Here is a 22,293-nt window from a genome sequence, read left to right as displayed (position 1 = left end):
GCAGAATGCCTTGATTAGACTATATTCCAACACTATAACTGTATGGCCTTATAACTGCAGTAAAGTTAATAATCCTCACCAATTAAAAACAAAACAAAATGTTTGGTTTAGATTAACATCACTGCAGTCATTCAGTATCATTACTTCTTTTTCCCCCATCAAATTATAGTCTTTACTGGAAATATAAAATTTTCTGCCTCCTACCTGCAACACAGGTCAAGTCACCTAAGTATTTTTTATGAATAAACTGAGCTTTGCCTTCACATTAGCCTTCCTCTTCACTTCCTGCTCTTGAATGCATGCAAAATTAGGAATATCCATCTGGGAGCATTAACCCACTTAAGTACAGGTGCTATTCCAAAAAGCAATCCACACTTTACACTGAAGTAACATGCAATGTGATATCCTTCTGCCTCTGTTAATTACTTTGCTTTCTAGCTACAGTTTTACACCAGAAACCTGTAGGTTGTTCATGACACCCTTCTCCATGACTGCACTCCACAAGACAGTTTCCTAGCCTGGAAGCATAGTCAGAGCGCATTCCTGCATCTGCCTCTTTCTATCCTATTTCAACAGGACCAGTTGTTACTGTATGTTACTATAAGAATTCAAAGACAAAATAAAATAAACTGAATCATGACCACAACAGCAATCTCAGTTACCTGCCCTGAAAGCAGTGTTTTGCTGTTAATTATCTACTATTGGCACTTGGAATTTGTTAGAAGATACCTTTTCTGTCCTCAGGAGGTGGTAATCAGGTTCCTGGTGGCTGAGGAACACACTGGATGCACATCAACTAAGGTGATGTTTTAGGCTTCACACCCTTGACTTCATATTCTTGAGCAAGTCACTTTTTTCAATAGCTCTGTATTCTGCTGTTGAGGCTGAGAAGCCCAACTGCCCTCCATGGTGGTATTTTCTTAGGGGAATAAACAAGCTTGGAAAAAGCAATGAATTTCCATCTTAGACTTGCCAGGACAGATGCTTTTACGTTCCATTCCAAAGATGTAAATGGCAAGAGGGAGGGCAGCTGTTGCTGTAGCTTTTGCAATATCCCAAGGGATCCCGAGGTGGTACAAAGGGCCTGTCCTGACTCTTGCTCCTATTAAAAACAAAATCCAGTTTCTCATAGGAGTTAGACAAGTAGCTGCAGCACGAGCTGCACGAAACATTGATAAGAAATATTTCTCCACAGCTGGAACTAATACATGCCCTGGAGATAACTGTTACTCCTATACTTTAGCATTAGAAAGGGAAAGCAGGAGGCAAGTGTCCTCCAGGGAGGTGATCTTTCATGGCAACAAGGGAGGCTGATAACCACTTACACAGCAAGGATGTAGAAAATAATTTATTTGCAGGAGAGCAATCAGTATCACTGACATTAAACCGCACTTGAACACAGCTAGCTGTAGTTAAATACCATTTCTCCCAAGCAACACCTCCTCTCCACTGACCACAAAGGAGTTAGATTCATTCAAACATTGCTAGCCTGTGGATCCCTGTCTTCTGAGGTGAACTGCATACCCTCCATTAACACAGAGAAAATAACGGCCCTCTCTTTTAGGCTCCTCACCATTCCACAAAGCTTACTGGTGGAAAGAGTGGCAACAGCCAAACTGCCCTGGTGTTCAGAAGAATTTTAACAAGTTAAAGGTCTCTGCTGTCCCCTGGATTAGTTTTGATCTCCTGTATGGAAGATGAAAGATCCATTATTTGTTGTTTTGCTTGAAACATACCAGTCAACAATTAGACCATTCAGAACTGGGGCTTCAGGGTCAAGCCACAGACAAGAAAACTACATTTCTGGGAAAGGTCAGGAAGTTCTAGGATGAACAAGTCTGTACAAAAGGCAGAAGCTCAAGTGAGCAAAGTGAATAAATTGTGTTGGAATGCAGTTCCAGTTAAACTGATTTAGAATATAATGGAAACTTTAATAGCAATTCATTGAAAAAGAACCACACCGCACTTGTTTTTCTGAATTAATTCCATCAGACTTCCTTCACTAAAAATACTCTCCTTCAAAATTAAAAGCAGAAACGCTTCATATGTTCCCTCAGAGCAGTGGAAGAGGCAGCATGAAAATACTTTCTTTGATGGCAAATTCTCTTGTGAGCAATTCCAGAGTTTTGAAGGTCTCCACTGTGAAGCTGCTAAACAAATCTAAATAATTGGAATAACTACAGCCCCAGAGAAATAACGGTCCAACTCATGGAAATGTAAGATTATCTCAGAAGCAAGATCAACTGACGTGCTTCCAAAAGAGCATCTTGTTCTGAACATGGGCTTAGAAGTTTTCTTCACATACTACACTAGAAGAGTCCTTTGATCAATTTTGACCTTTTGTATAGTACAGGCCACAAGAGAGTTTAAATGTGATCATGTTCTTGAAACTGAATTTTTGAAATATCTAAACTTGATCTTACTACTCATCCATTTCACACAGTTTATATTTTAACAGAGAAGGTAATTAAGAAACTGTTTTTAAGGTTCAAGTACATTTGTTTTGCACTACTGCTGGCTGTCGCTATCTCCTAGATTCAAGGACTCCTGTTACCCCAATTTTTCCAGTGTAAATTTGTCTAACTCAGTCCCATTTCACCTCTCTGCAGTCCAAACTCCTTGAACTATAGTGACATCTTTATACATCCTAACACCTGTCCATCTCTAATCCCTGTCCAACTTGCCAGTATTCTCCCTAAACTGTTGAAAAAGTGATGTAAACAGCATTGATGGAGGACAAATCTGGAGAGAGCACAGTCATCATACCCTTCAGCCATTAATTCCACGCATTCATATACAGAATCTCCAATACAAATGACATTGTACCACAGCATTTTACCAGATATTTGTCATTTGAGAAAACAAACATCAATTTGGGAAAAAAAACCCCACCAAAACAACCAAAACCCCAGACCAACAACCCCTGAGCATAGCTCAGTAGGGAAGTCAGCAAGCAAGCATTCATTATACATTGTTAAGGTCTCATTAATTTCAATGAAACATGCCAATGTGAGACTTTCAAAGAATCTTCTATGTATTGGTCAAACTCAGTTGGCACAGTTTCAGATGATACCGAAACTCATCACCCAACAAATGTCCAAGTCCTACACGGAAACAACTTTTGCTACATTCTGCTTTATCAGCTAAAATAATGCCAACACTTAACATGCAAAAACATTAAAACAAACACTCCAACTAAATGAACTCCGAACCTTAAAACTAACAGCAATAGTGTACTTCAAAAGCAATTAGGTGCACATTCAGGATCAACCAGGCTTTTGTATCATTGAATGCTATTTTTCTGAATATGTTTAAAGAACCAACCAACCAACCCCCAAAAAACTCAACCAATAAGCTTCTCTTCTACCAGTTAAGACAATTTCTTGTTGTGTGGAAATAAAAATAAAGAAAAACCAATTCAGAATCTGGTAGAAACCAATCCACATCTGTCAGGACTGCATTCTTGCTGTCTGTAAATCAAGACTTCCTACGTATTTTATTCCAAGTTTATCTTGTTAAAGCTAAATCCTACTATCTAGAATAAACTTTTCATTACATGTGACAGCAACATGCTGAATGCCTTCTAGCTACATTTTCACTGAAATACAAAACAAAACTGTTCAGACTGGGCTCACATACAGCTACTGCTGGCACGATACCAACATTCAGCAATAACAATTGCAAAAATGCAAAATTATGAAAATGCTTTAACTCCAAGAACTTCCGATACTGCACTGAGGAAGCCAGGTATACCTTCAAAGAAAAAATAAAATCTCCAGTAATCAGGTTACATTTCTGCTTTTATTTAAATAACTTCAAAAATACTTATAGCCAATATTTACATATTCAATCCAATTACTCTTCAAATCCTTCTGGTTAATACAGAACAGACTCTTTCAGTAATTATCAGAAGTTCTTACAATGAAGCATTGTACTTTTGGAAAAGCAATTAAGTGTCTGCTGAACATTTAACCGGCATTCTCAAATCCACAAGAGAACACTGCTCCTATAAGATGGTATTCCTCCATCTCTCCCTAAGGCAGCAGCTTTTTCAGAACATGAACTGCTTTCCCAATATTGAAACCACCTAGTAACAGGTAAAAGGACATTCTAGAAATATGCCAGATTGGATCACCAATTTGAAAAACTGAAGATGGAATTTGTAATAAAAGTTTAATTCAAGTCACATAATTTTTCAGTTTTCTGAAAACATTAGCACTGTAAAAATCTTCCTATCCAAGATAGTATCCAAACAGATGGCTTTTGCAGATAAATTCACTTTTCATCTTTCAAATCACACATAACTAATGCATAAAAGGCTTTAAACTCAAACCTTTTGTCTCTTCTTCCAAACACTGCTAGTCCTTCTGTGCTCATTTCTCAAACAGCCATGTCTTCTGAATTAAGACAGCCTTTTATTCTGTTGCTCGACAGAGCCAGTATGATCTGCATTTTCAGGTAAATACACACCCATGCTCTGTAAAATGTTAGAGGTGGGGCCTGCCAGTCCAGACTGAGCACTATAGGATTCAAGCAAGTTAGCTACTAGGTTCATATCCACATCAACTGGTGTCAATTCAGTATCTTCAGCTCCAGAATCATGGCCAGTACTTTCGGATTTAGCTGCTTTAACAGAACTTGCCTATAGTGAGGATAAAGAGAAAGTTTATCAAATTGTATAACATTTAAAAAACCCCCAACAAACAAACCCCAAAAAGAGAAATGACACAAGGAAACAGTTCTGCAGCCAAAGTTTAGTACATTCCACATTGTCTTGATAGACAGGAATTTAGTCACCAAATGCTCATGCCAGTTAAAAATCATCACTTGCCATTATACAAAGTAAGTTCCAAGAGAAAGATGGAAAGGGTTACTGAGTTGGGGCTCAGCTTCCTATGGGAGCTGAGGAACTACAGGAACACAAGAAGTCAAGCTGCTGCTGTCTGCCTTGCTACTAAACCAGAGTAAAACAGGGAAATTAAACTAAGTTTTGGAAACAATGTGCAAGTTAAAACTTAGATATTTTGCTTAAAAAACAAAAAAAACAAAAAAATCCATGGTGCAACTTCAGCACATTTTTCTTAGGCATGGGATTACATTTTTTTTTTTAGTAATTAGTTCACACATGATCAGAAAACAGAAGTTTCTGATCACATTACTCAGAATGACCACTTTTAGTGTATTTCCTACTAAAGCTCTCAAAACTATTATGCTGCAAACTAAAACTCAAAGCAAACTTACCCCTTTCTTTTGGGTGGTGAAACTTTTACCAACATTGGTATGTGCCAGTTCACGGTCCATCTCATTCATGTATGATTTGAGACTGCCTATAAGTTCATTAGGTGATACCTCCTGGTCAGGCCTTTGATTTTCAGCATCAAAGTCTTCATCATCTTCATCTGAGAAATCAAACTCCTCCTCTTCATCTAGATCATCAGAATCCAACTCTTCTGAATCTGCCCCTATGTATTATTTTGTGTTAGTACAAATACCAAGCAAATCAGTGCAGTGCCCATGGACGATGAGAAGATCCAGGGAAGGTGATTAACCATGAGGTAATTCGATAAAAAAAAAAGAATAATGAAGCAAATCTCACCTAAAATTCTGTCTAACGCTTTTGTGAAAGAATCTACGTCAAAGGTTACATGGGAATCATCAGATGACCTGAAATATAAAAATACTTTTAAATAAGTAAAGTTTTTATACTTGCATAAGCCCCACACAGGCATAAGCCATATGGCATACTGATTTCTCTTGAGCCTAGATTAAAGTTGGAATATTTGAACTGATAGTCTTGGAAGTGCTTACAAGTCTGCAGCCTCTATGAGTCAGAAATGAAAGAGCAAGTGGAGGAATTCCAAGAGAGTAAAGGAAAATAAACCCAACAACTTTAATTATCTGTCATGGTCAAACAAATACTGCACTGAAGACAACCAAAACAAGCATGCCTGAATCCTTCTAGAACAAAGGTCTGGAACCTTAGACAAAGATTTAAAATGCTGAGAATATATTGAGGTTTCCTGCCTAGAAAGAACACTAAAAGCTTCATTCTGATCTCTTTCAAGGCTCAGTGACTTGGGTGGGTTTGTTGCTTGAGGTTTTTTTTTTAAATAACTGAAAAAAGGTACACGGTAACTTAGACACTAATTAAACACTAATTAGTTAAACACTAACACTAGTTAAAAAAGATCTAACACTAATTAAGAAGGATCCAACAGCTAAAAGTAAACCCTCATATGCTTGCTACAGCTTACACAGCATTAGTATTAAATCTATTAAAAAGAACCTGGACAATTCACTACTGACACTTCGGTCTTTTAAATTAAAGACTTGTTCACACAACATTCACACGAACTTTCTTAAGTGAAACAATTAATCTACTGGCATTCTGCTGTTGTCCAAATAGTTAAGTATCTTCAGTTAGCACTTTTCTTCCACTATTAGCAACAGCAGGGATCCACACTGATTCTTTTTTTCCTGTTTCCTGGTGTACATTATGTACTTCAGTAATGCAAAAACAGGCCAGTACAGCTGAAATAGCACAACTTCCACCATTTTTACCTGTACCAGTGTCTAAGTGGTCACCAAGTTGGTTTAAAAGCAAATGAATATTCACTACTAACATGGGTTTGTTTCAGGCCTCTGCTAAGTAGAATTCTCTGCATTATAGAATCAACAAAAAAGCTGCAGCAGAATGCAAACACATTCTACACCAGACACCAAACTTAAAAATACTACTACCATGGCATTTCTGCTCCTTCATGTGTTGAGACTTTGGATACAAAAGCCTTCATACTTTCAGCAACTGTTTCCAAGTCATATTTCTGCTCTTCCTCATTTGAGGACTGAAGGGACTCACTTCCTGCCTCCTTCAGCATCTGATCTAGATCATCTGGTGTAAGCTCCAGCCAACTGTCATCTGAAAGAAAACAGGACATCATATGTTATTCTGCACAAGTCTGTTAACCCACAAAGACCAATCTAGGTAATTGAAAGTACTGCTAACATTTGATAGCTTATTTCTGCACTACTATATTTTCACAATGATACCAGATAACACAGGGTACAAGGCAGTGAGAGGCTGAGCAGAAGAGAGTTCAGATTTCATTTTACTACTTTGAAACTCCATTTTACATGCAGCTTAAACTAGCAGATCTTGTTCCAGTCATACTGAAACTACGATCATTAACACCAAATGTGGATTTGTGTGCATCATTCAGAAATGTAGATGTGACCCGTACTGCACACGGGCAACAGCTACATTTCTGTCAAATGACTGAAAAATAAATCTGTTATAGAAAGTTTATGCTGGCCTTACACTGGCCATCAGAGTAGAAAAGACAGTAATTAACTTTGTATTGTCAGTCTTGGAATTGGCTTATTATTATAAAATGTTTAAATACTTTCCCTGTGGTAGACAGTTGACACAAAGTACTTGGTCTGGTTTAAGTGTGCATGGTGTTACTGAACTAGTGGTATCAAACCAGAAACTAAATTATATATCTTGCCAATTCACAGCTCCAAGCTTTGTGGCTTATACAATGAAATGGTTGCTCAATCTTAAATGACAGGCCATGGGTAGCAGTCACAGGATAGGAGACAAACTAAGTAGATACAAAGACAGACACTGCTGTGAACATCCACCCTCTCCCCTTCCAAACAATCATTCGTGATTGGAATAGTCCTACCCCCATTATGCTCACCATCCTCTGGAGGAAGACAAGCTGCTTCTCTCTCCAATTCCTTCAAATCAATGGTTGTTGTCTGTAGCAATGTCAGGATTTCATCACCTGGGCTCACTTCAACACAGCTAGAAGAAAAAAAAACAGTTTGCCAAAATGGATTTTTACCAGCATTACCGTGCCAATGGCATCACACATTCAAATTTGCCATTATTCCTTCTGTGCAAATACATCAAAAGATAAGTGAATTTTTGGGAAGTACCAAAATAGTGCACAAATAGTATTAGCCAAAACAAGACATAGTAAATTACTATAAGTCACTGTCAATGGTTCCAAAGCCTATTTCTTATGTTTCCCTTGTTCTTTATTTTATCTTGGTAAACATTAGGATTGCCAAACAGCACAGGCTGGAAATTCAAGCAACTAACAGTCAAGATATTATGAGCTGCAAACCCTCAGATATTTTTGTAATGAATTATTTTTTGGATTTGATCTTTTGGAGAAATACAGCCAGCTGTCCGTCTTGAGTAAAGGAGACAGATTACTCCATACTTATTATTCACTGGGATTGCTTTTCAATGAAACTTTTAAACACTTTCTATAGCCAACCAGCTAAATGATGCTTTTCAGTCATTTCTTAACCCACTTTGTATAGCTTAGCATTTTACAAAATCAAGATAAATAGTTACTCAAGCAATAACTTCTACTAGTAGAGAGTATTCTAAAGGAACTAATATCCATACGCCCAGCCACATGTTAAGTGTGCAATGAGTTCAGGCTATTTGTAATGAGTATTAAAAAAGTACTTGTGTACTTACTCACGATTTTCAAGTAGCTCTTACCTTTCTGGCTTGGCAACAGATTGCTGGAAGTAATCTTCTGCCATATGCAACAGTTCTGAGTACTTAACAGATCCTTCCATTTGTCCCTATTTAATGCAAGTCACAAGTATGAATCCAAAAAATTCTCCCTCCCCTTCCTTTTCACAAGGAAGCTTCATAACAATGACAATTTGTCACACAGAAATTTAGTGCTGAGAAAATCAAGTAAGTAATACAGCTTTACCATGTATACTTGGAACAGAACACAGGGAATGGGCATAAAGTATTTTCGCAGTCATATGAACTGAAGTCTTATGCTCCAATATCATATGGTATACACTAAAACCAACCAAAGACTACTACAATTCCCACAGGAGGGCAGATTTACCATGCCCATGTTACAGCTGTACAGGAATTGTGAATAAATCTGTTGTTGTTTAGGAATTACCCACAGAACTGGCATTGCAGTACTGCAAGAATATTGCCCTTTTCCTATACTTAAAAGCTATTAACCTAAACATGCCGATAGAATTGTCAAATTTTATAACCTTCAAATAAATAGTCAATTTATGTTCAATTTATAGATGTTAAACATGTAGTCAAAGGCATCTTTAAACCAAACCAAAATAAAAAAAAATCAACCATGAACAAAAAAACACACTTACAAGCTCCCAAATGGGACTTACGGATGTTAAGTATAGACCTTTAAGAATTTAATTCTAGAGGTAGAACAGTGAAAATATTTATAATGACAGACAACCATATTGTGGGGTTTCCTTTATTCAAATATCTACCCCTTCTTTAGATGAACAAATTCATCCCCAAATCCTGCTTTTTCCTTATTTCAAACAGAAATTAATTAATTTCAAAGGGGAACAAGCTGCACATCTCTCCGTTAAAGTCATTCATTTTCCATAGACAGAAGCATTAGATTTCTTTCCCTTCTGTAACTAACACAAGTTCAAAAGCTAAACCATGCTTTTCCCAGAATGTTTAAAAGACACACACAACCTCACCTTGAAATAATTTTTCTCCTTGAGGCTGCTGAGGAATCGCTCCCACAGAGGACCACTCAACACATTTCTCTTAGAATCAGGAGATACTTTATTGCACTTTGAGCACAAAATTTCAAAGCCATGAGCCTGCATAAGAGATGCAACAAAAGGTTCTCAAGATGTGACAAATTTAAGTGCACCTTTAAATGACTGCATAAAAACCTGACTATCGTTGCATTCGTGATGCTGACGTTTGAGAAGCAGATGCCAATCCCAACTACATGTCAGGTAGTAGTATTTGTTTTGGAAGTTGGAATCTGTCTTTCTGCAGTAATAGTGGATCATTTTGATTTTGCAAAGTTTCTCTACATTGGCAAAGCAACATAGAAGACAGATCTATAGTGCACAAGCTACTCCTTACATACACATGAAGGCTTTACCTGTATTTATAATCTATGAAAGTATAAGAGTGCTCTATTCTATAAAAGAAAACTCCTACGATTCTGTACTTCCAGAAAAATGGTAGCTGTGAATTTGTTCACATTTTTCTGTATAAGCAGTCAACATACAAGCAAAGAGTAATGTCTTAGGCATAGGTAAAAAAGCAAACTAAAGACTAAGCACAAAACACATGAAAAAATAATTACCAGTTTCATGCCCAGTTCATAGGCTTTGAACTGAGGATGAGATGTGGGGGGCAGTGTGTATCCACTGCGTCTATCTGGAACAAACTTCTGCTGCACCAGTTGTGCATATAAACACTTTGTGAAAGTAACCTGAAAAAGCCAGGGCAAAGGAAAAACACTCACTGCAGTGTAACTATGTTGTGTACAAGCATCAGCTTCCCACCACTCTAACCTAATTTTGCTTTAGAGCCCCGTATTACAGACGGTACCTGAGGCTGTAGTCAAAATACATCTTAGATGCATTCACCTAAGATTGTTGCTTTTCAGATCTCATAGTATATTCCAAGTTGACATATCTGAATAGACTTCATGCAGTCTAAATGCATCAGAAAAATGCCTCAGTATTCATGCCAACAAAGGATATTTTTAAAAAGGTAAGTACTGTCCTAAATTGACAAAACCAAAGCTGAGATTTCAACAGTCTAGAAGTCTAGAATTTGACTGCAACTCTTATTTTCAGGAGTCTAGGGTATTACTCTGTAATCCAAACTTATCTGATATGACACTGCTTGGACAATGCTCATAAAGCACTTCATAAAATAGCTTTCACAAAGCTGTGTAAGCACAGCTGAGAAAGTGAAAAGCCTCGGAATAAACAGCTAGAGGCAGTAGGAGCAACTCGCCATGTTGGCTGGCAGTGCTGTCAAATTGCTCTGATCACAGAACTAGGTCAATTTACTTAGCATGCATCTCAGCAGAGAAACTACCAGCAGTAACCTCTGATTTCAGAAACACTTATCTCATGATTAGCCATATCAATCCGAAGGCAGAAAAGCTATTAGCGTCATGAACTAGAAATTCAGGTCTAGCGTCAAAAGAAAAAAAATCAGAAAATCTGCTATGTTAAAAATTAAATTTACATATTTATATCACTTGACCACAGAACTTCTGTCAGCTACAGAACCTATTTAAATGACAAGCTGCATTAGAAGGATCACTTACTACAGTCATCACACGCTCCTCTGGACGGAAAGTCTTAAAGGAGCGACATGCTCGTAAATCCACAGGATCTCGTAGGTAAAAGGCCTGGACTGCTGCGGCCACCAAGGAAGGGCGCTGCCTCAGCACTGCCACAATGCCTGCTGGAAGGTAGCAGTGGGCTTGGTGAAACGAGGCCTGAATTTTCTCAGGATACCTGTATCATACAATAACAACACAGTGTAGTAAGCATATTGCAAGCCCAAACCACTCCTTTTTAATTATTATTCCCTTTTTCGCTTTAATATTAATCTGTATTATGGGCCAAGTGCCAGAACATCATTCTAAACTAAATTTAAAGCTCAGCCAACCTAACACCTGGAGTGTCTGCTTGTATACATACATATATACAAATATAAATATCTAATTAAATGTAATTCCCACAGCAGTAAAATGAATCACTGTGAACTTGACTACATGTCCATCTATACAGTATCCTTCACTGTACCGAGTGTAGAAGTCACCTGGCTTACACTGTCAAATCCTTGCAAAAAATAACATACAATGCTGAACACAACTGTGACAAGCTGACACTCTGAAAAGTGTGCTGGTTCTACATTTTAGTTTGCAATCCTCCTCCCTCCCGCCGCAAAGGCTCCTAAAGGCTCACAGAACTTTTCAGATTACTCAGTACAAGAAGGAAGTGAAGGAAGAAATAACTTTTGTCATTGTCAGGTGTGGCATCATAGCAGTGAACCACTTTCAAAGCCCTCAGATCACAGCATAGTCTACAGGACAGTGGTCTCCCTCTTTAGAAGAATGCCACCAAAAAAACTCCAGCTGGTGGCTTCTTAAAAGGAAGCAACTTTATCACATCTAACAGAAAAATATTTAATACAAGGAAGTATGCCAGACAGCCCAGAATCAAAACTTACTGCTGCAGAAGACCAAAATAAAACACCCACATACCCACTGATGCGTTTATACACTGCTGTTCTAATGGGTTCTGCAGCCAGGAACTCCTCCGAATGGCTGGATAACAGTGTTAACGCCTGCGAGATTGTCAGATTGGCAGCAGATGGATCATATTCCTTCTCCTGACTCTTTGACAGTGGAATGATGTGCAGTTCTCCTTTGTAAAAGAACACCTGGCAGATAGTAACACTCTTGTCAGACAGGGTAAGAACAATCACACATTAAGCAACGGAGAAATTAATTTAATATATGAATGCAATTGTTTAAACACAACACATTTTATTATTTCAGGAGCTACGTATGAACTCTGTTGGATCCTGATCCCAAGAACTGAATGTAACATTGTCAACTCCCTCACTCTGTCCATTCCATTAAATGGAAGGAAAATATGGTCCTGATAGTCGAGCTACAGGCTTGCAACTCATTTTTGCTTTGTGTTCCACCCCTTTTCTTTCAAGAGTCTTCTGGCAGGAAAAAACACAAAACCAAAATCTTTGCTGATGAAAAATTAAGTTCTTCCCATTAAAATCCATTGCCAAGAAACTCAGTGACATAGCTTCTAGCAATCATCCACAGCAAGGTGATCTGGCTGCAACCTCTCGGTGAAGGAGTCTGCTCATGGAGTTATGCCAGAGTCAGTCTGTCTCCCCATAGAGTCAGCAACAATCCAGCATTCCCCACTCTGAGGGCAGCAAAACCTCATGCCTGAGCATTCAAGAATATGGTAGAAAAAAACCAAGTGGCTATAGCAGAGCTAGAAAGTTCAGGTGGATCTAAGAGTGCTCCTCAGTGCAGTACTGTAGGTTTGTACTACACTGCCAAATACATTTCATAGTTCCTGTCTTATCCAAGCCTTCCTTGCACTCGAGTAACTTAGAAAATGGAAAGCTGGTCAAACTTACTGATTTTACAGATTAATCAATAGCATGACAGCTTCACTGCCTTCATATCTGCCACCATGCGTAGCAAGTTTTAAAAAGTTCAGTCAGCTCTTCATTAGGGGACAACTCTTAAAGAATTAATTACGCAGAGTCATAATTAATTAAAGAACTAATTAATAGAGTCAGATCCAGTCGAACAACACAGACTCACAGCCTAGCAGGCAGGTCTGCAGTCTCCATATGAACATTTGCTGTTAGCATAAAAACATATTAGTATAAGAAATTTCTCTTTCTTTCTTTCTTCCATCAACAATTCTAGAAGAACGACCTGGTATCTGCAACAATTTCCAGATATTCCTACAGCAGTTTCTCTCTCACTCTACACAGCATTCTACAAGAGCACAGAGGTAAATCAAGTATCAGAGATTTCCAGTGGTTAGGTCTCTCGTTCAACATCCACGGCAAGCATAAAGAAGCTCATTAAAACCAGAATAAAAACAGACTGTGCTGAAAAAAAACCCTATGTTGTTAATTAAAACAAGTCGTGAGCCTTGACCAGAACTTTCTTCACTACTAAGGGACAGACAGCAGTCTGGATTGTCAGTGGCAGTCAGACCACTTGGCTACATAGAGGTGCAAGAGAAAACTCCAACTGGTAAAGCCCCATTGTGAGCCACTTCACAACAGGTACAGAAGTTTTACTCACCCTGTTGTCACTGTTCTCAGGATTCAGCCACTTTGGGAGAAAATCAGCTGCTTCTATCAAGAGAAACTCCCCATCGTTGTCATCGATCCTGGCCAAGCAGAAATCGGTTTCTTACCAGAGGAAGTCTCACCCAGCACAATTAACACGCACTTCCAAATCCATGTCTGCTTTTTAGTTTAACGTTAAGACACGACCTCCTGTCAGGCCGTCACGAAGTCCCTTCGCACCCCCTGCCCCAACCGCCGTACACCTCACGGCGCCCGTGGCGGCGGTCGGGGCCATTACCTGGCCGCCAGCCCGGGGAACTCCCTGGTGATCTCCCGGACGAGGTGAACGATGAACCACTCATCCTCCACGTTATCTCCGAACAGCGTGGTGCCGCCGAGGTGCGCCGGGATCTCGCCTGGCCAGGGGCGAAGAGAGGCTCAGCGGCTCAGCGCCCCGCCGGGCTTCTCTCACACATCCCGCTTCCCTGGCTCCCCTCACCCCCCGTCCCCCGAGGCTCACCCCGCGGCGGCACGTAGCGCAGACGGAAGGGCTGTCGCTGCCAGATGTAGCTGGCCAGGAGCGGCGCGAACCGCACCGCGACGCCCTCCGCGCAGCGGCGCAGCAGCGCCTCGCCGCCTGACCCCGTGGCCGCGAAGAGGCAGTAGCGCACGGCATCCTCCACCACCGCGGCCTGCCCGATCGCCTCCATGGCAGCAGGCCCAGTCGAACCGCGCCGGGGAGGGCGGGGAGATAACGCGCTGCTCCGCCTCCCCAGGGGCGGGGTGCAGCCATGGCGGCGGCGGGCCGGCGGTGGCTGGCGGCGTCGCCGCGGCGGAGCTGAGGATGATCTCGCGATACGAGCGGAAGCCGGTGCCTCCCGGCGCTCTGGAGATGTGAGTGGCCGCCGCCTCTTCCCGTCCCGGTTCTGCCCGCTGTCCCTGCCCCCGGCGCCCCAGCCAGGCTCCGCTCCCGCCTGGTGCTGAGCTCGGGCCTGCCCGCCTTGCACTGCCCTTCAGCCCGAGACCCGGGCCCTGTATCAGGTCGAGGCCCCGGTTGCCTCGTGTCGTTGCGGGCGCAGCTTGCCGGTAACGCCGGGGTGGGCCGAGTTTAACACGGAGTTGCAGGGACCCGGCACCGTTACCGCGATGCGGTGGCGGTACCAAGGCAGCTGCCGGCGGTGCTGCCTCTGGAGGTGCCGGGCGTGGAAGCAGCCACGGTAACGTGCGCACACCGATCCTGGCCAGTGAGCGTACTCGTCGCTTGGAAGACATAAGTGTGAGAGAACGCGATTAAATCCTTGGTCTTGTCCTCTCTTTTTTGACCCAAGAATTCACGGGAGTGTAGGCGCTTTGGAGTTTGGGGTTTGGTTTTTGGGGGGAGCGAGAGGTTTAAACAAAGACAACAGTTTTGATAGTTCGCTACTTTCATGATGACTTGTTTATGCTTAATTCTTTCATCTTTTTTGAACAGCAAAGAAATGACAGGAGAGGGAGCTTCTTTACCTAAGGCTTTTTGAGCCGATACGTGGGACAAGACATTTGCTCCTGCATTGATACTTCTCTGTCTCCAACTACTGTGACTTTTCTTGTCTTTCTTTCCTAAGCATGTAAACTGCAAAACAAAAACAAACAAACAAAAAAAGGCAAATACTATTTCTCCTGGCTTGCCTGTGCATGGTTTAGTGGCTGCTCTTGTTCTGTTTGATTATATGTCACCTACAGGGATAATTCTATCTGCTTTTAGAGAACTGTGGACCAATTCACAACATTTTAAGGGTAAACGAAGACACTGATTTTTAAGCAAAAACCTTGAACTCCATGTTTAGCCTGGAGGTAGTCTTGATGCCTTAATTCTAGAGCTTTGGTAACAGAGATTAGCCTAATATTAATAAATGAGCTCTGTTATGCAAATCAGTGTGTTCCTTAAAAGCAGGGAAAAAACCCAACAAAAACCACTATGGGACCTCTGTAGATGTTTGTTGCTGTAAGTAATGTCAAGTTCCACTTCTTGTTATATTTAGACAAGGACTTCCGAAACACACCTTGCGGCATCACCCACTGCCAGAACCACGAGCTGAGGTGCACCCAGCCACACCCAGGGCTGAAAACCATGGCAAGATCTCAAGGTACTCATCATAACATCAAATGAACCTTTGTCTGGAGACAATGGCAAGAGCAGGCACCTTTGTGTTTAGTTATCTTTACAGAAGTAGGACAGGTGGTAGGCTGGGCCTTTACCCTAGAACTGTACCATTGCAGAACATATCCTTCCTATTTTGGCAGTAATAGAAAGCATGTAGCTGTGTTCTGTTCCCATGTCACAAATGGCTTGGATCATCTGATTTTAAGGCAGAAATGAGGAGAAAAGATGAAACAATTCCTGACTGGTGCAGAATGAAGACTGGAAATAGCCTGCTGCTTAACTGAGAGAATTTTTTTGAAAATCTGTGCTTTGCTTGACCTCAAGACTTCCTGTGTCAGTGGAATTATTAGTAGTTACAGTTTTTATGATTACTTGTGTACTGTAGGTTCTGCTTAAATGCCTCTGAAGTAAGTATTTACCCTATGAAAACTCTTAGTATTGCTAAGATCTATTCTGGTATATTTATGTTTTCTGTTGTATGGAAAGAAAAGTTTATTTGTCATTGTGTATTCTTGGGGGGTTTTTTTCCTTCTTTTTTTGACTCAATATGTTCATTTCAGGGAGTCTGAAATCCGTAAGGAATCGGATTACCCTTCTGTTACTCCAGTTGATCGTGGGAATTCATGGTCTGCTATTCAGGGTTATGCTGACGCCTCCACCGAAGACAGCTCAGCCTTCTCCTGGGGCTACGATGTGAGTAGAATATAATCATTCAAGCCAAATCTAGCACACTGAGTAGAAAGACATTTGAAATACCATTGCAAATACACTGCAGGATAAAAATGAGGATTGGATCTCTTCCTAAATCATAAAAGAACATCTTCTCTACCTCTTCCCCATCATTCCTTTCTCTCAGATCAAAACATACCAGGCTCATGTTTCTCAATTAATATCCTGCATTTCCATCTAGCATTTTGAAAATGCAAATCATGTAAAGCATAAGTCTATCTGTACAACATAATAAATGCTGCTATTGTGGAATCCCAAACATGAGTGGATGACTTTCAGACACTTGGTGTGAGTTCATCAAAATTCTGCACACTTGTATGTTTCTCAGAACACAGTAAGACCATAAAACATTTTCATCTAGAAATATTTATCTTATTCTCTGTCTGCCCAAACAAAGTATGCTATTGCTTTCTGTGAGGTAAGATGGAACAGTTTAGATTTTAAATTACCCAAGAACTGACCTCATTTTCTAGAACATGTAACAAAGGTCCCAAATGTCCATCAGTTGCACAGTGTAACACACTATCCTGCACTGGTTTCTGCTTTGCTGTTGTCTATGGACATGGCAAGCAACAGATTTTCCATTTTATTAAAATGTCGCTGAATTTTATACTTCCTGTTCTGATTTCTTTTCTGTAAATTGCTATGTCTTTAATATAACAGTACAGATATTTTAAAATGTTTTAATAGTTAATCTATTGTGTCAATGGAAGCTTTATGTGTAAACATCAGTCTTAACAGCAGTCTGCATCATCACTGGAGAGAAATTATTTAAAGTTAATGTCTTTCTGTGCAAAAGAAATAGAACTGGTTAAAGTCCTACTAAACTTTAAACAGTTAATTGCCTTTTTCAATTATAAAAATACTCAAAATCCTCTGAATGCTATTCACGAGGTATATATTGGATAACTTTCTTTTCTAGGAATTTGATAAAGCTGCCACACAGCAAGTTGAGCAGATGCTCAGACAGATTGATGAGCTTCTCTATGAGCAGAAAGAAAATGAGAAGGTTGAGGAACTGCGGGAAGAATGCCAGCAGTGGACATCCAACTTTCCTCATCTCAGGTATTGTATAGACTAATGGTAGTACCATCACAGTTACAGGTAGGGATGGAAGCAGTTGCTTTTAAAACAGCATTAGTAACAGGGTGGGTTTATGCAATTCTGTAGTATTATAGTATAACTAGAATTAACTAGTTATAACTAGAGATAAAAAGATCACTTTGGTAGTCTGCCTGCCATTGTCATTAATAAACATCCTGCTATCTCACATTTGGTTCCTTGCTAGAAGATTTTTGCTATTTGCAACTGACTTGGCCTTAACATAGCCAAATTCTCTTAGAAAAGATGTATGGTTGAGCTGAAAGCCAGGTGCTTAAAATAACATAAAAATCCTTCTGCCCTAGTTCAGCAGTCCTTATGGCTGTCTAGAAACTTACATTTTAAATCTCGGCTACATGAACTTGAACAGTTTTGTCCACATTCAAAAGTCTTCCAATTAGCAGAGCATAAAAAATCAAGCAGCATTTTCTTAATGTATTTACCTGACTCAAAGCAATCTGTACTAGAAAAACAACTGAAACCACTTTTAACTGTCATAAAGAAAACCACATAGAATTCTTAGCATTTGCTGCTGTGTTTTCTCACACTCTTCAATAATCATACTGTCGGTGTTTTCTGATGTGTTTATCCTTTGCTTTTGCCACGGCAGGGTTGTGGGGAAGCAGATTGTGATCCCCACAGATGAAGGGTACGGATGGTATTCAGGTTTACCTTCTGTCAGTTTAGGTTCCTCAGATGTGAGTTCACCACCAGAAAAAGATTCTAATGAGTAAGTACCAGTGTTTAACCCAGACTGTATCAAAGTGGGAAGGTAATTTTGTTCTCAGTAGACTGCAGTGATATGCTTCTTAAAATGTGAAGCCTAGCTCCTTTCTGTTAGGCTGAGTTTTGAACACAGCATTCAAAATAGCAAGACTGCTTGTTGCTAACTACAGTAAACTGGACAGTAATTAGAAATACCTTCGCTGCTACTGACTTCTTAAGAATATGTATGTATTGTAGCTGGTTTTATTGTTATCATCTATTAAATTTGTATAGAACTTAAAAACCACAAAGCACTAGTTTAGTAGTACTTCTATAATTTAGTTTTTTGGGATGGTTTTTAATTAGCTTTGATTTTTTTTTTTTTTTCTTTTTCCCTGAAGGTTCAAGTTTCTTGGCAAGAATTAAAAATATCCAAACCAAAAGTTTTTCCTTTAATACATAATTTGTTGGCCTCAATACTGCTTGGCCTTAACTACCATGTTGTCTCTCAGTTCACAAAATGCTGCTATTTGAAGTGGAATAACAACTTGTTTTAATTTCTGCTTTCTGAAAACTGTCACCTGTTCAGATTTAGTGTTTTTGGCAAGAAGGTACCTCTTTCTGTTACTCCCATTCACAAAAAGGCTGACCGTTCCAAGTCTCCGACCTTGTGTTCTCCAGAGAGTGAAGAAGGTGAAGATGGAGTAATTGTCTCTGAAGGCGTAGTGGAGGAATATTTAGCATTTGACTGCAGAGATGTGTAGGTATCAAATATTAAGATAGTAGCTAGTATCAGTATCCTGGAATTCCTGCAGTTACTATATATATTAACGATATATATTAACAAAATATATATATATGTGTATATATTACATATATTCGGGTTTGATGTTGATAATTTTTTTTTTTATAAATTGATAGCTGATAAATTTGATGAATTTATTTTTTTATATCTTTTCCCTAGAGAACTTTCAAAGGCCTGAGGTAGGATGCTCGGGCACTGGAAATTCTCCCAATCCATTTCCTAGAACAATTTATTTTGCTAAATTATTTTTCAGATTTTTTTTTTTGTAGGTTTTCATACTAGTGATTTTTGTGCCTGGTTTAAATAGTTCATTCCATCATAACTAATAGCCTGCTCTCTATATGCATATTTGATAAAACTTATTTTATTTTTATACTAAACCTTATTTATTTTTTTATACTAAGTCAAATTCATTGCTGCTTGTTATGCACTAGCAGCGTGCTACTTTGGTTTTGTACTGGCATTTTGGTTGGAATTGTACCTTTCCAGATTTTCAGTGGTAAATTAAGAATTGGAGTGGATTTGATGCTTGCCAAGAAAAAATCACCACTATTTTTATCTTAAGAAGAAAGGATTAAAGTTAGTATAAAGAGGATTCTTTTTGCCCTTCCTTCAACCCAACAATATGAACATATGGCCTGGGTGAGGACTCTGGGTGGTACTGTCAGTTGCCAACTACTTAACTGGTTTTAATAAAGCAAGCCACTTAACTGCATAGACCGTGAGATTCAGGTTGGTAGGTGGCATGCTTTGACCAGGCCAGAAGGACACTGCTGCAGCAAACAATATTGCTGTCTCTGTGAAACAACAGTGGAAGTATTACAGCTTTTTCTAGTGGCATCTCGTTAGTTTTTCTTCCCATCCCCCTCCCCCCCCGCCTTGTAGTTTTTGGATGGTGAGTACTAATTTAGGGAACATAAAGGAAAGCCATAACAAATGTACTTGCATCAGTATTTTCTCTCTTCTATAAGGTTTCTTTTGGCTGATGAACATAAACTTCTTTGTGCAGTTGTCTTCCAGGTTTCACACTTTAGAATACCTCTTGCATTGTGAAAGAGCGCAGCAAAGGCCACTTGCTGCTGTGTATTGTGTTTTTTCTTCCCTCTATTGATTACATCTAATTGTCTAAAACTGAATGAAGCTTGACAAATGAACAAACATCACTTGAACTATTGATGCTTATTTTTATAAATATTTAATTTTATATTTCTATTTAGATATAAATATATTTAGATATAGATTTACATCATATCTATATATCTAAAAATATTTAAATTTTTGATAATTATTTTTAAATGGAACTTTGATCTCCTTGGTAACTAATTTATTATTCATGAATATCATTTATAGTGATACGGTGTGGGGAAAACAAGGTGTGCTGTAATGAGGTGATTATCTCTGTCATTTCTTATTTAGATCAGTGGTAGATTCTGGAAGAAATGAGAGTTCAAGTACCTGATGTACGGAAGCTTGCTTCTTTCACTATTAGACTGTTACTTGATACTGCTCTCTGTGTGATAAATACAAAACTTCTCCTGAAATTTCAAATTGTAGTTCAAATTGTTAACAGCTTGTCTTCAAGATGTTTGGCCAGCTCCCTTCACCTATTTCAGATTAGGAGAAAATGGAACAGAAATGCAGCATTAGCTGATGTTTTAATCCTATTAAATAAATGTAACAACATATGACAAAGAAAATATGTTTATGGTACAGGTAATGCTTATGTTTTTACAGGGAGGAGGAGTTGCATGAGAGGAGAAAGGGACTGTCCTCTGGTAGACTGAAACTGGGATTTCCTCCTGTCTCTCCATATGCTTGTATGAAGGATTCTGTGCTTACATTTGTGTTTGACGATGTGTGGAGTGAAGTCCTAAGCTGCATGGAAGAATTAATCTGCAGACACTGGGAAGGGTCAGCCTCTGGTAAGTATCACAGTTAAACTGAAGATCCAGAAGGAGATTTCAGTTTTTAATTTTGCAAGAATGTAATGAGAGAGAGACTTATTTGGGAATAATCTCTTGGGGGGTGTATGTGGTGTATTTTGCTAACAGTGTGAGAAATGCCTTCAAAAGATTTAACAGAGCTTACCATCTGAGAGGACTCTCTTCACAAAAATAGCACAGTCCACAACCAGCAATGCCAGTCTGTATTGACATGAATTCTCTATTGTTTTGCATAGATGATGAGAAAAATACCGTAGCAGTAGAAACAATCAGAACAGATGCTGGAAGTCCTTTGCAGTTTGATCCTCTGCCAGCGTTGTTACCTCGTGTGCCACAAACTAAAACACCCTCAATGACATCAAATCTGGTAAGTATTTTTAGCCAACTGTTTTGTGTAGGGATGAATCAATACAGTGCTACCTAAGCGAACAGATTCGAGTACATTGAGAGACTGGTTAAATACATGATGAGTTTGGATTTTGCGTGAATGCTGACTGTCTTTTCCAGCACTGAAGTTCTGTTATTTCTCAGTTGCAATATTTTAATTCCTACTTTTCTCTTTAAAACTTGGTTATGTATTGGACAACTGTGCTGACTGTTCATTAGTGATGTACTTCTTTCTATATTTTAATAATATTCGATCTAAATTGTGAGATTGAGGATTGCATGATTGAGATCCCATTCTCACTAGCTTTAACTCATCAGGCAATAAAGGGCAAATCCCACTACAGTTATAAAACAGGTTGGTTTTTTTTTCCTCAGATACTGAATTTGACTATATTATCTATGTTAGATTATCTGCTCCTAGAGTGGTGAGCACCAAAGTGTTATGTTATTCCATTTTAATTCAGCTCTTTCCTTCTTATTTCTTTTTATTTCTTTCTCCTTTATTTCTACCCCCTGCCTCTTCCTCATGTTCCCTTTACTGTATGTGTAGTGCTCAAAACCCAGATGTGGCCGCAAAAGCAAAAAGAGGAGAAAAACACCTCAAGTATGTATGCTGGAGAGATTAAAGCTCTGGTATTTTCTATCTGCTATTGTTAACAGTGGGTGGAATTTGATGTTTTTTCCAGATTAGTCTGTATTCCACAAAAGGAGTTTGCAGTTCTGTTCTTGACAAAAATGTTGACATACACTGAAAATTAGTTTTATAAAGCTTGGAATTATAGCCATTGTTAGAAGATCCTGCCATGCAAATGAGAAGCTCAATTAGAAA

At 39.2% G+C, this 22,293-nt stretch overlaps 2 protein-coding genes across 10 annotated transcripts in view; one reads left to right on the top strand and one right to left on the bottom strand.

Moving 5' to 3' along the window:
- Positions 1-4,402: 4,402 nt before the first annotated feature.
- ECD (ecdysoneless cell cycle regulator) lies at positions 4,403-14,364 on the bottom strand (the record flags this gene model as incomplete). Its single annotated transcript, XM_080622003.1, has 13 exons — positions 14,172-14,364; positions 13,950-14,067; positions 13,665-13,752; positions 12,072-12,250; positions 11,127-11,319; positions 10,146-10,274; positions 9,520-9,645; positions 8,525-8,610; positions 7,704-7,810; positions 6,742-6,919; positions 5,597-5,664; positions 5,242-5,462; positions 4,403-4,642 (listed from the first exon to the last, which is right to left on the bottom strand). The coding sequence occupies exons 1-13, from the start codon at positions 14,359-14,361 to the stop codon at positions 4,403-4,405; spliced, it is 1,923 nt and encodes a 640-aa protein (XP_080478129.1). The 5' UTR covers positions 14,362-14,364.
- Positions 14,365-14,442: 78 nt separating this feature from the next.
- The window catches only part of FAM149B1 (family with sequence similarity 149 member B1), a gene marked incomplete at its 3' end in the record, with an annotated part of 20,898 nt that continues 13,047 nt past the window's right edge, over positions 14,443-22,293 (top strand). For 6 of the 9 annotated variants that reach the window (XM_080620970.1, XM_080620964.1, XM_080620965.1 and 3 more), the window contains exons 1-9: positions 14,443-14,545; positions 15,673-15,777; positions 16,355-16,487; positions 17,446-17,588; positions 18,235-18,354; positions 18,919-19,089; positions 20,869-21,056; positions 21,314-21,444; positions 22,015-22,068. In XM_080620970.1, the coding sequence (XP_080477096.1) occupies positions 14,496-14,545; positions 15,673-15,777; positions 16,355-16,487; positions 17,446-17,588; positions 18,235-18,354; positions 18,919-19,089; positions 20,869-21,056; positions 21,314-21,444; positions 22,015-22,068 (1,095 nt within the window). In that variant the 5' untranslated portion in view covers positions 14,443-14,495. Of the gene's footprint in view, positions 14,928-15,672; positions 15,778-16,354; positions 16,488-17,445; positions 17,589-18,234; positions 18,355-18,918; positions 19,090-20,868; positions 21,057-21,313; positions 21,445-22,014; positions 22,069-22,293 lie in introns of all 9 variants that reach the window. The other 3 variants (XM_080620968.1, XM_080620971.1, XM_080620966.1) reach the window with 3 other exon arrangements.

Source organism: Psittacula echo (assembly GCF_963264785.1).
Source record: "Psittacula echo genome assembly, chromosome: 6".
Taxonomy (NCBI): Eukaryota; Metazoa; Chordata; class Aves; order Psittaciformes; family Psittacidae; genus Psittacula; species Psittacula echo.
This window is presented reverse-complemented; position numbering and strand designations above follow the sequence as displayed.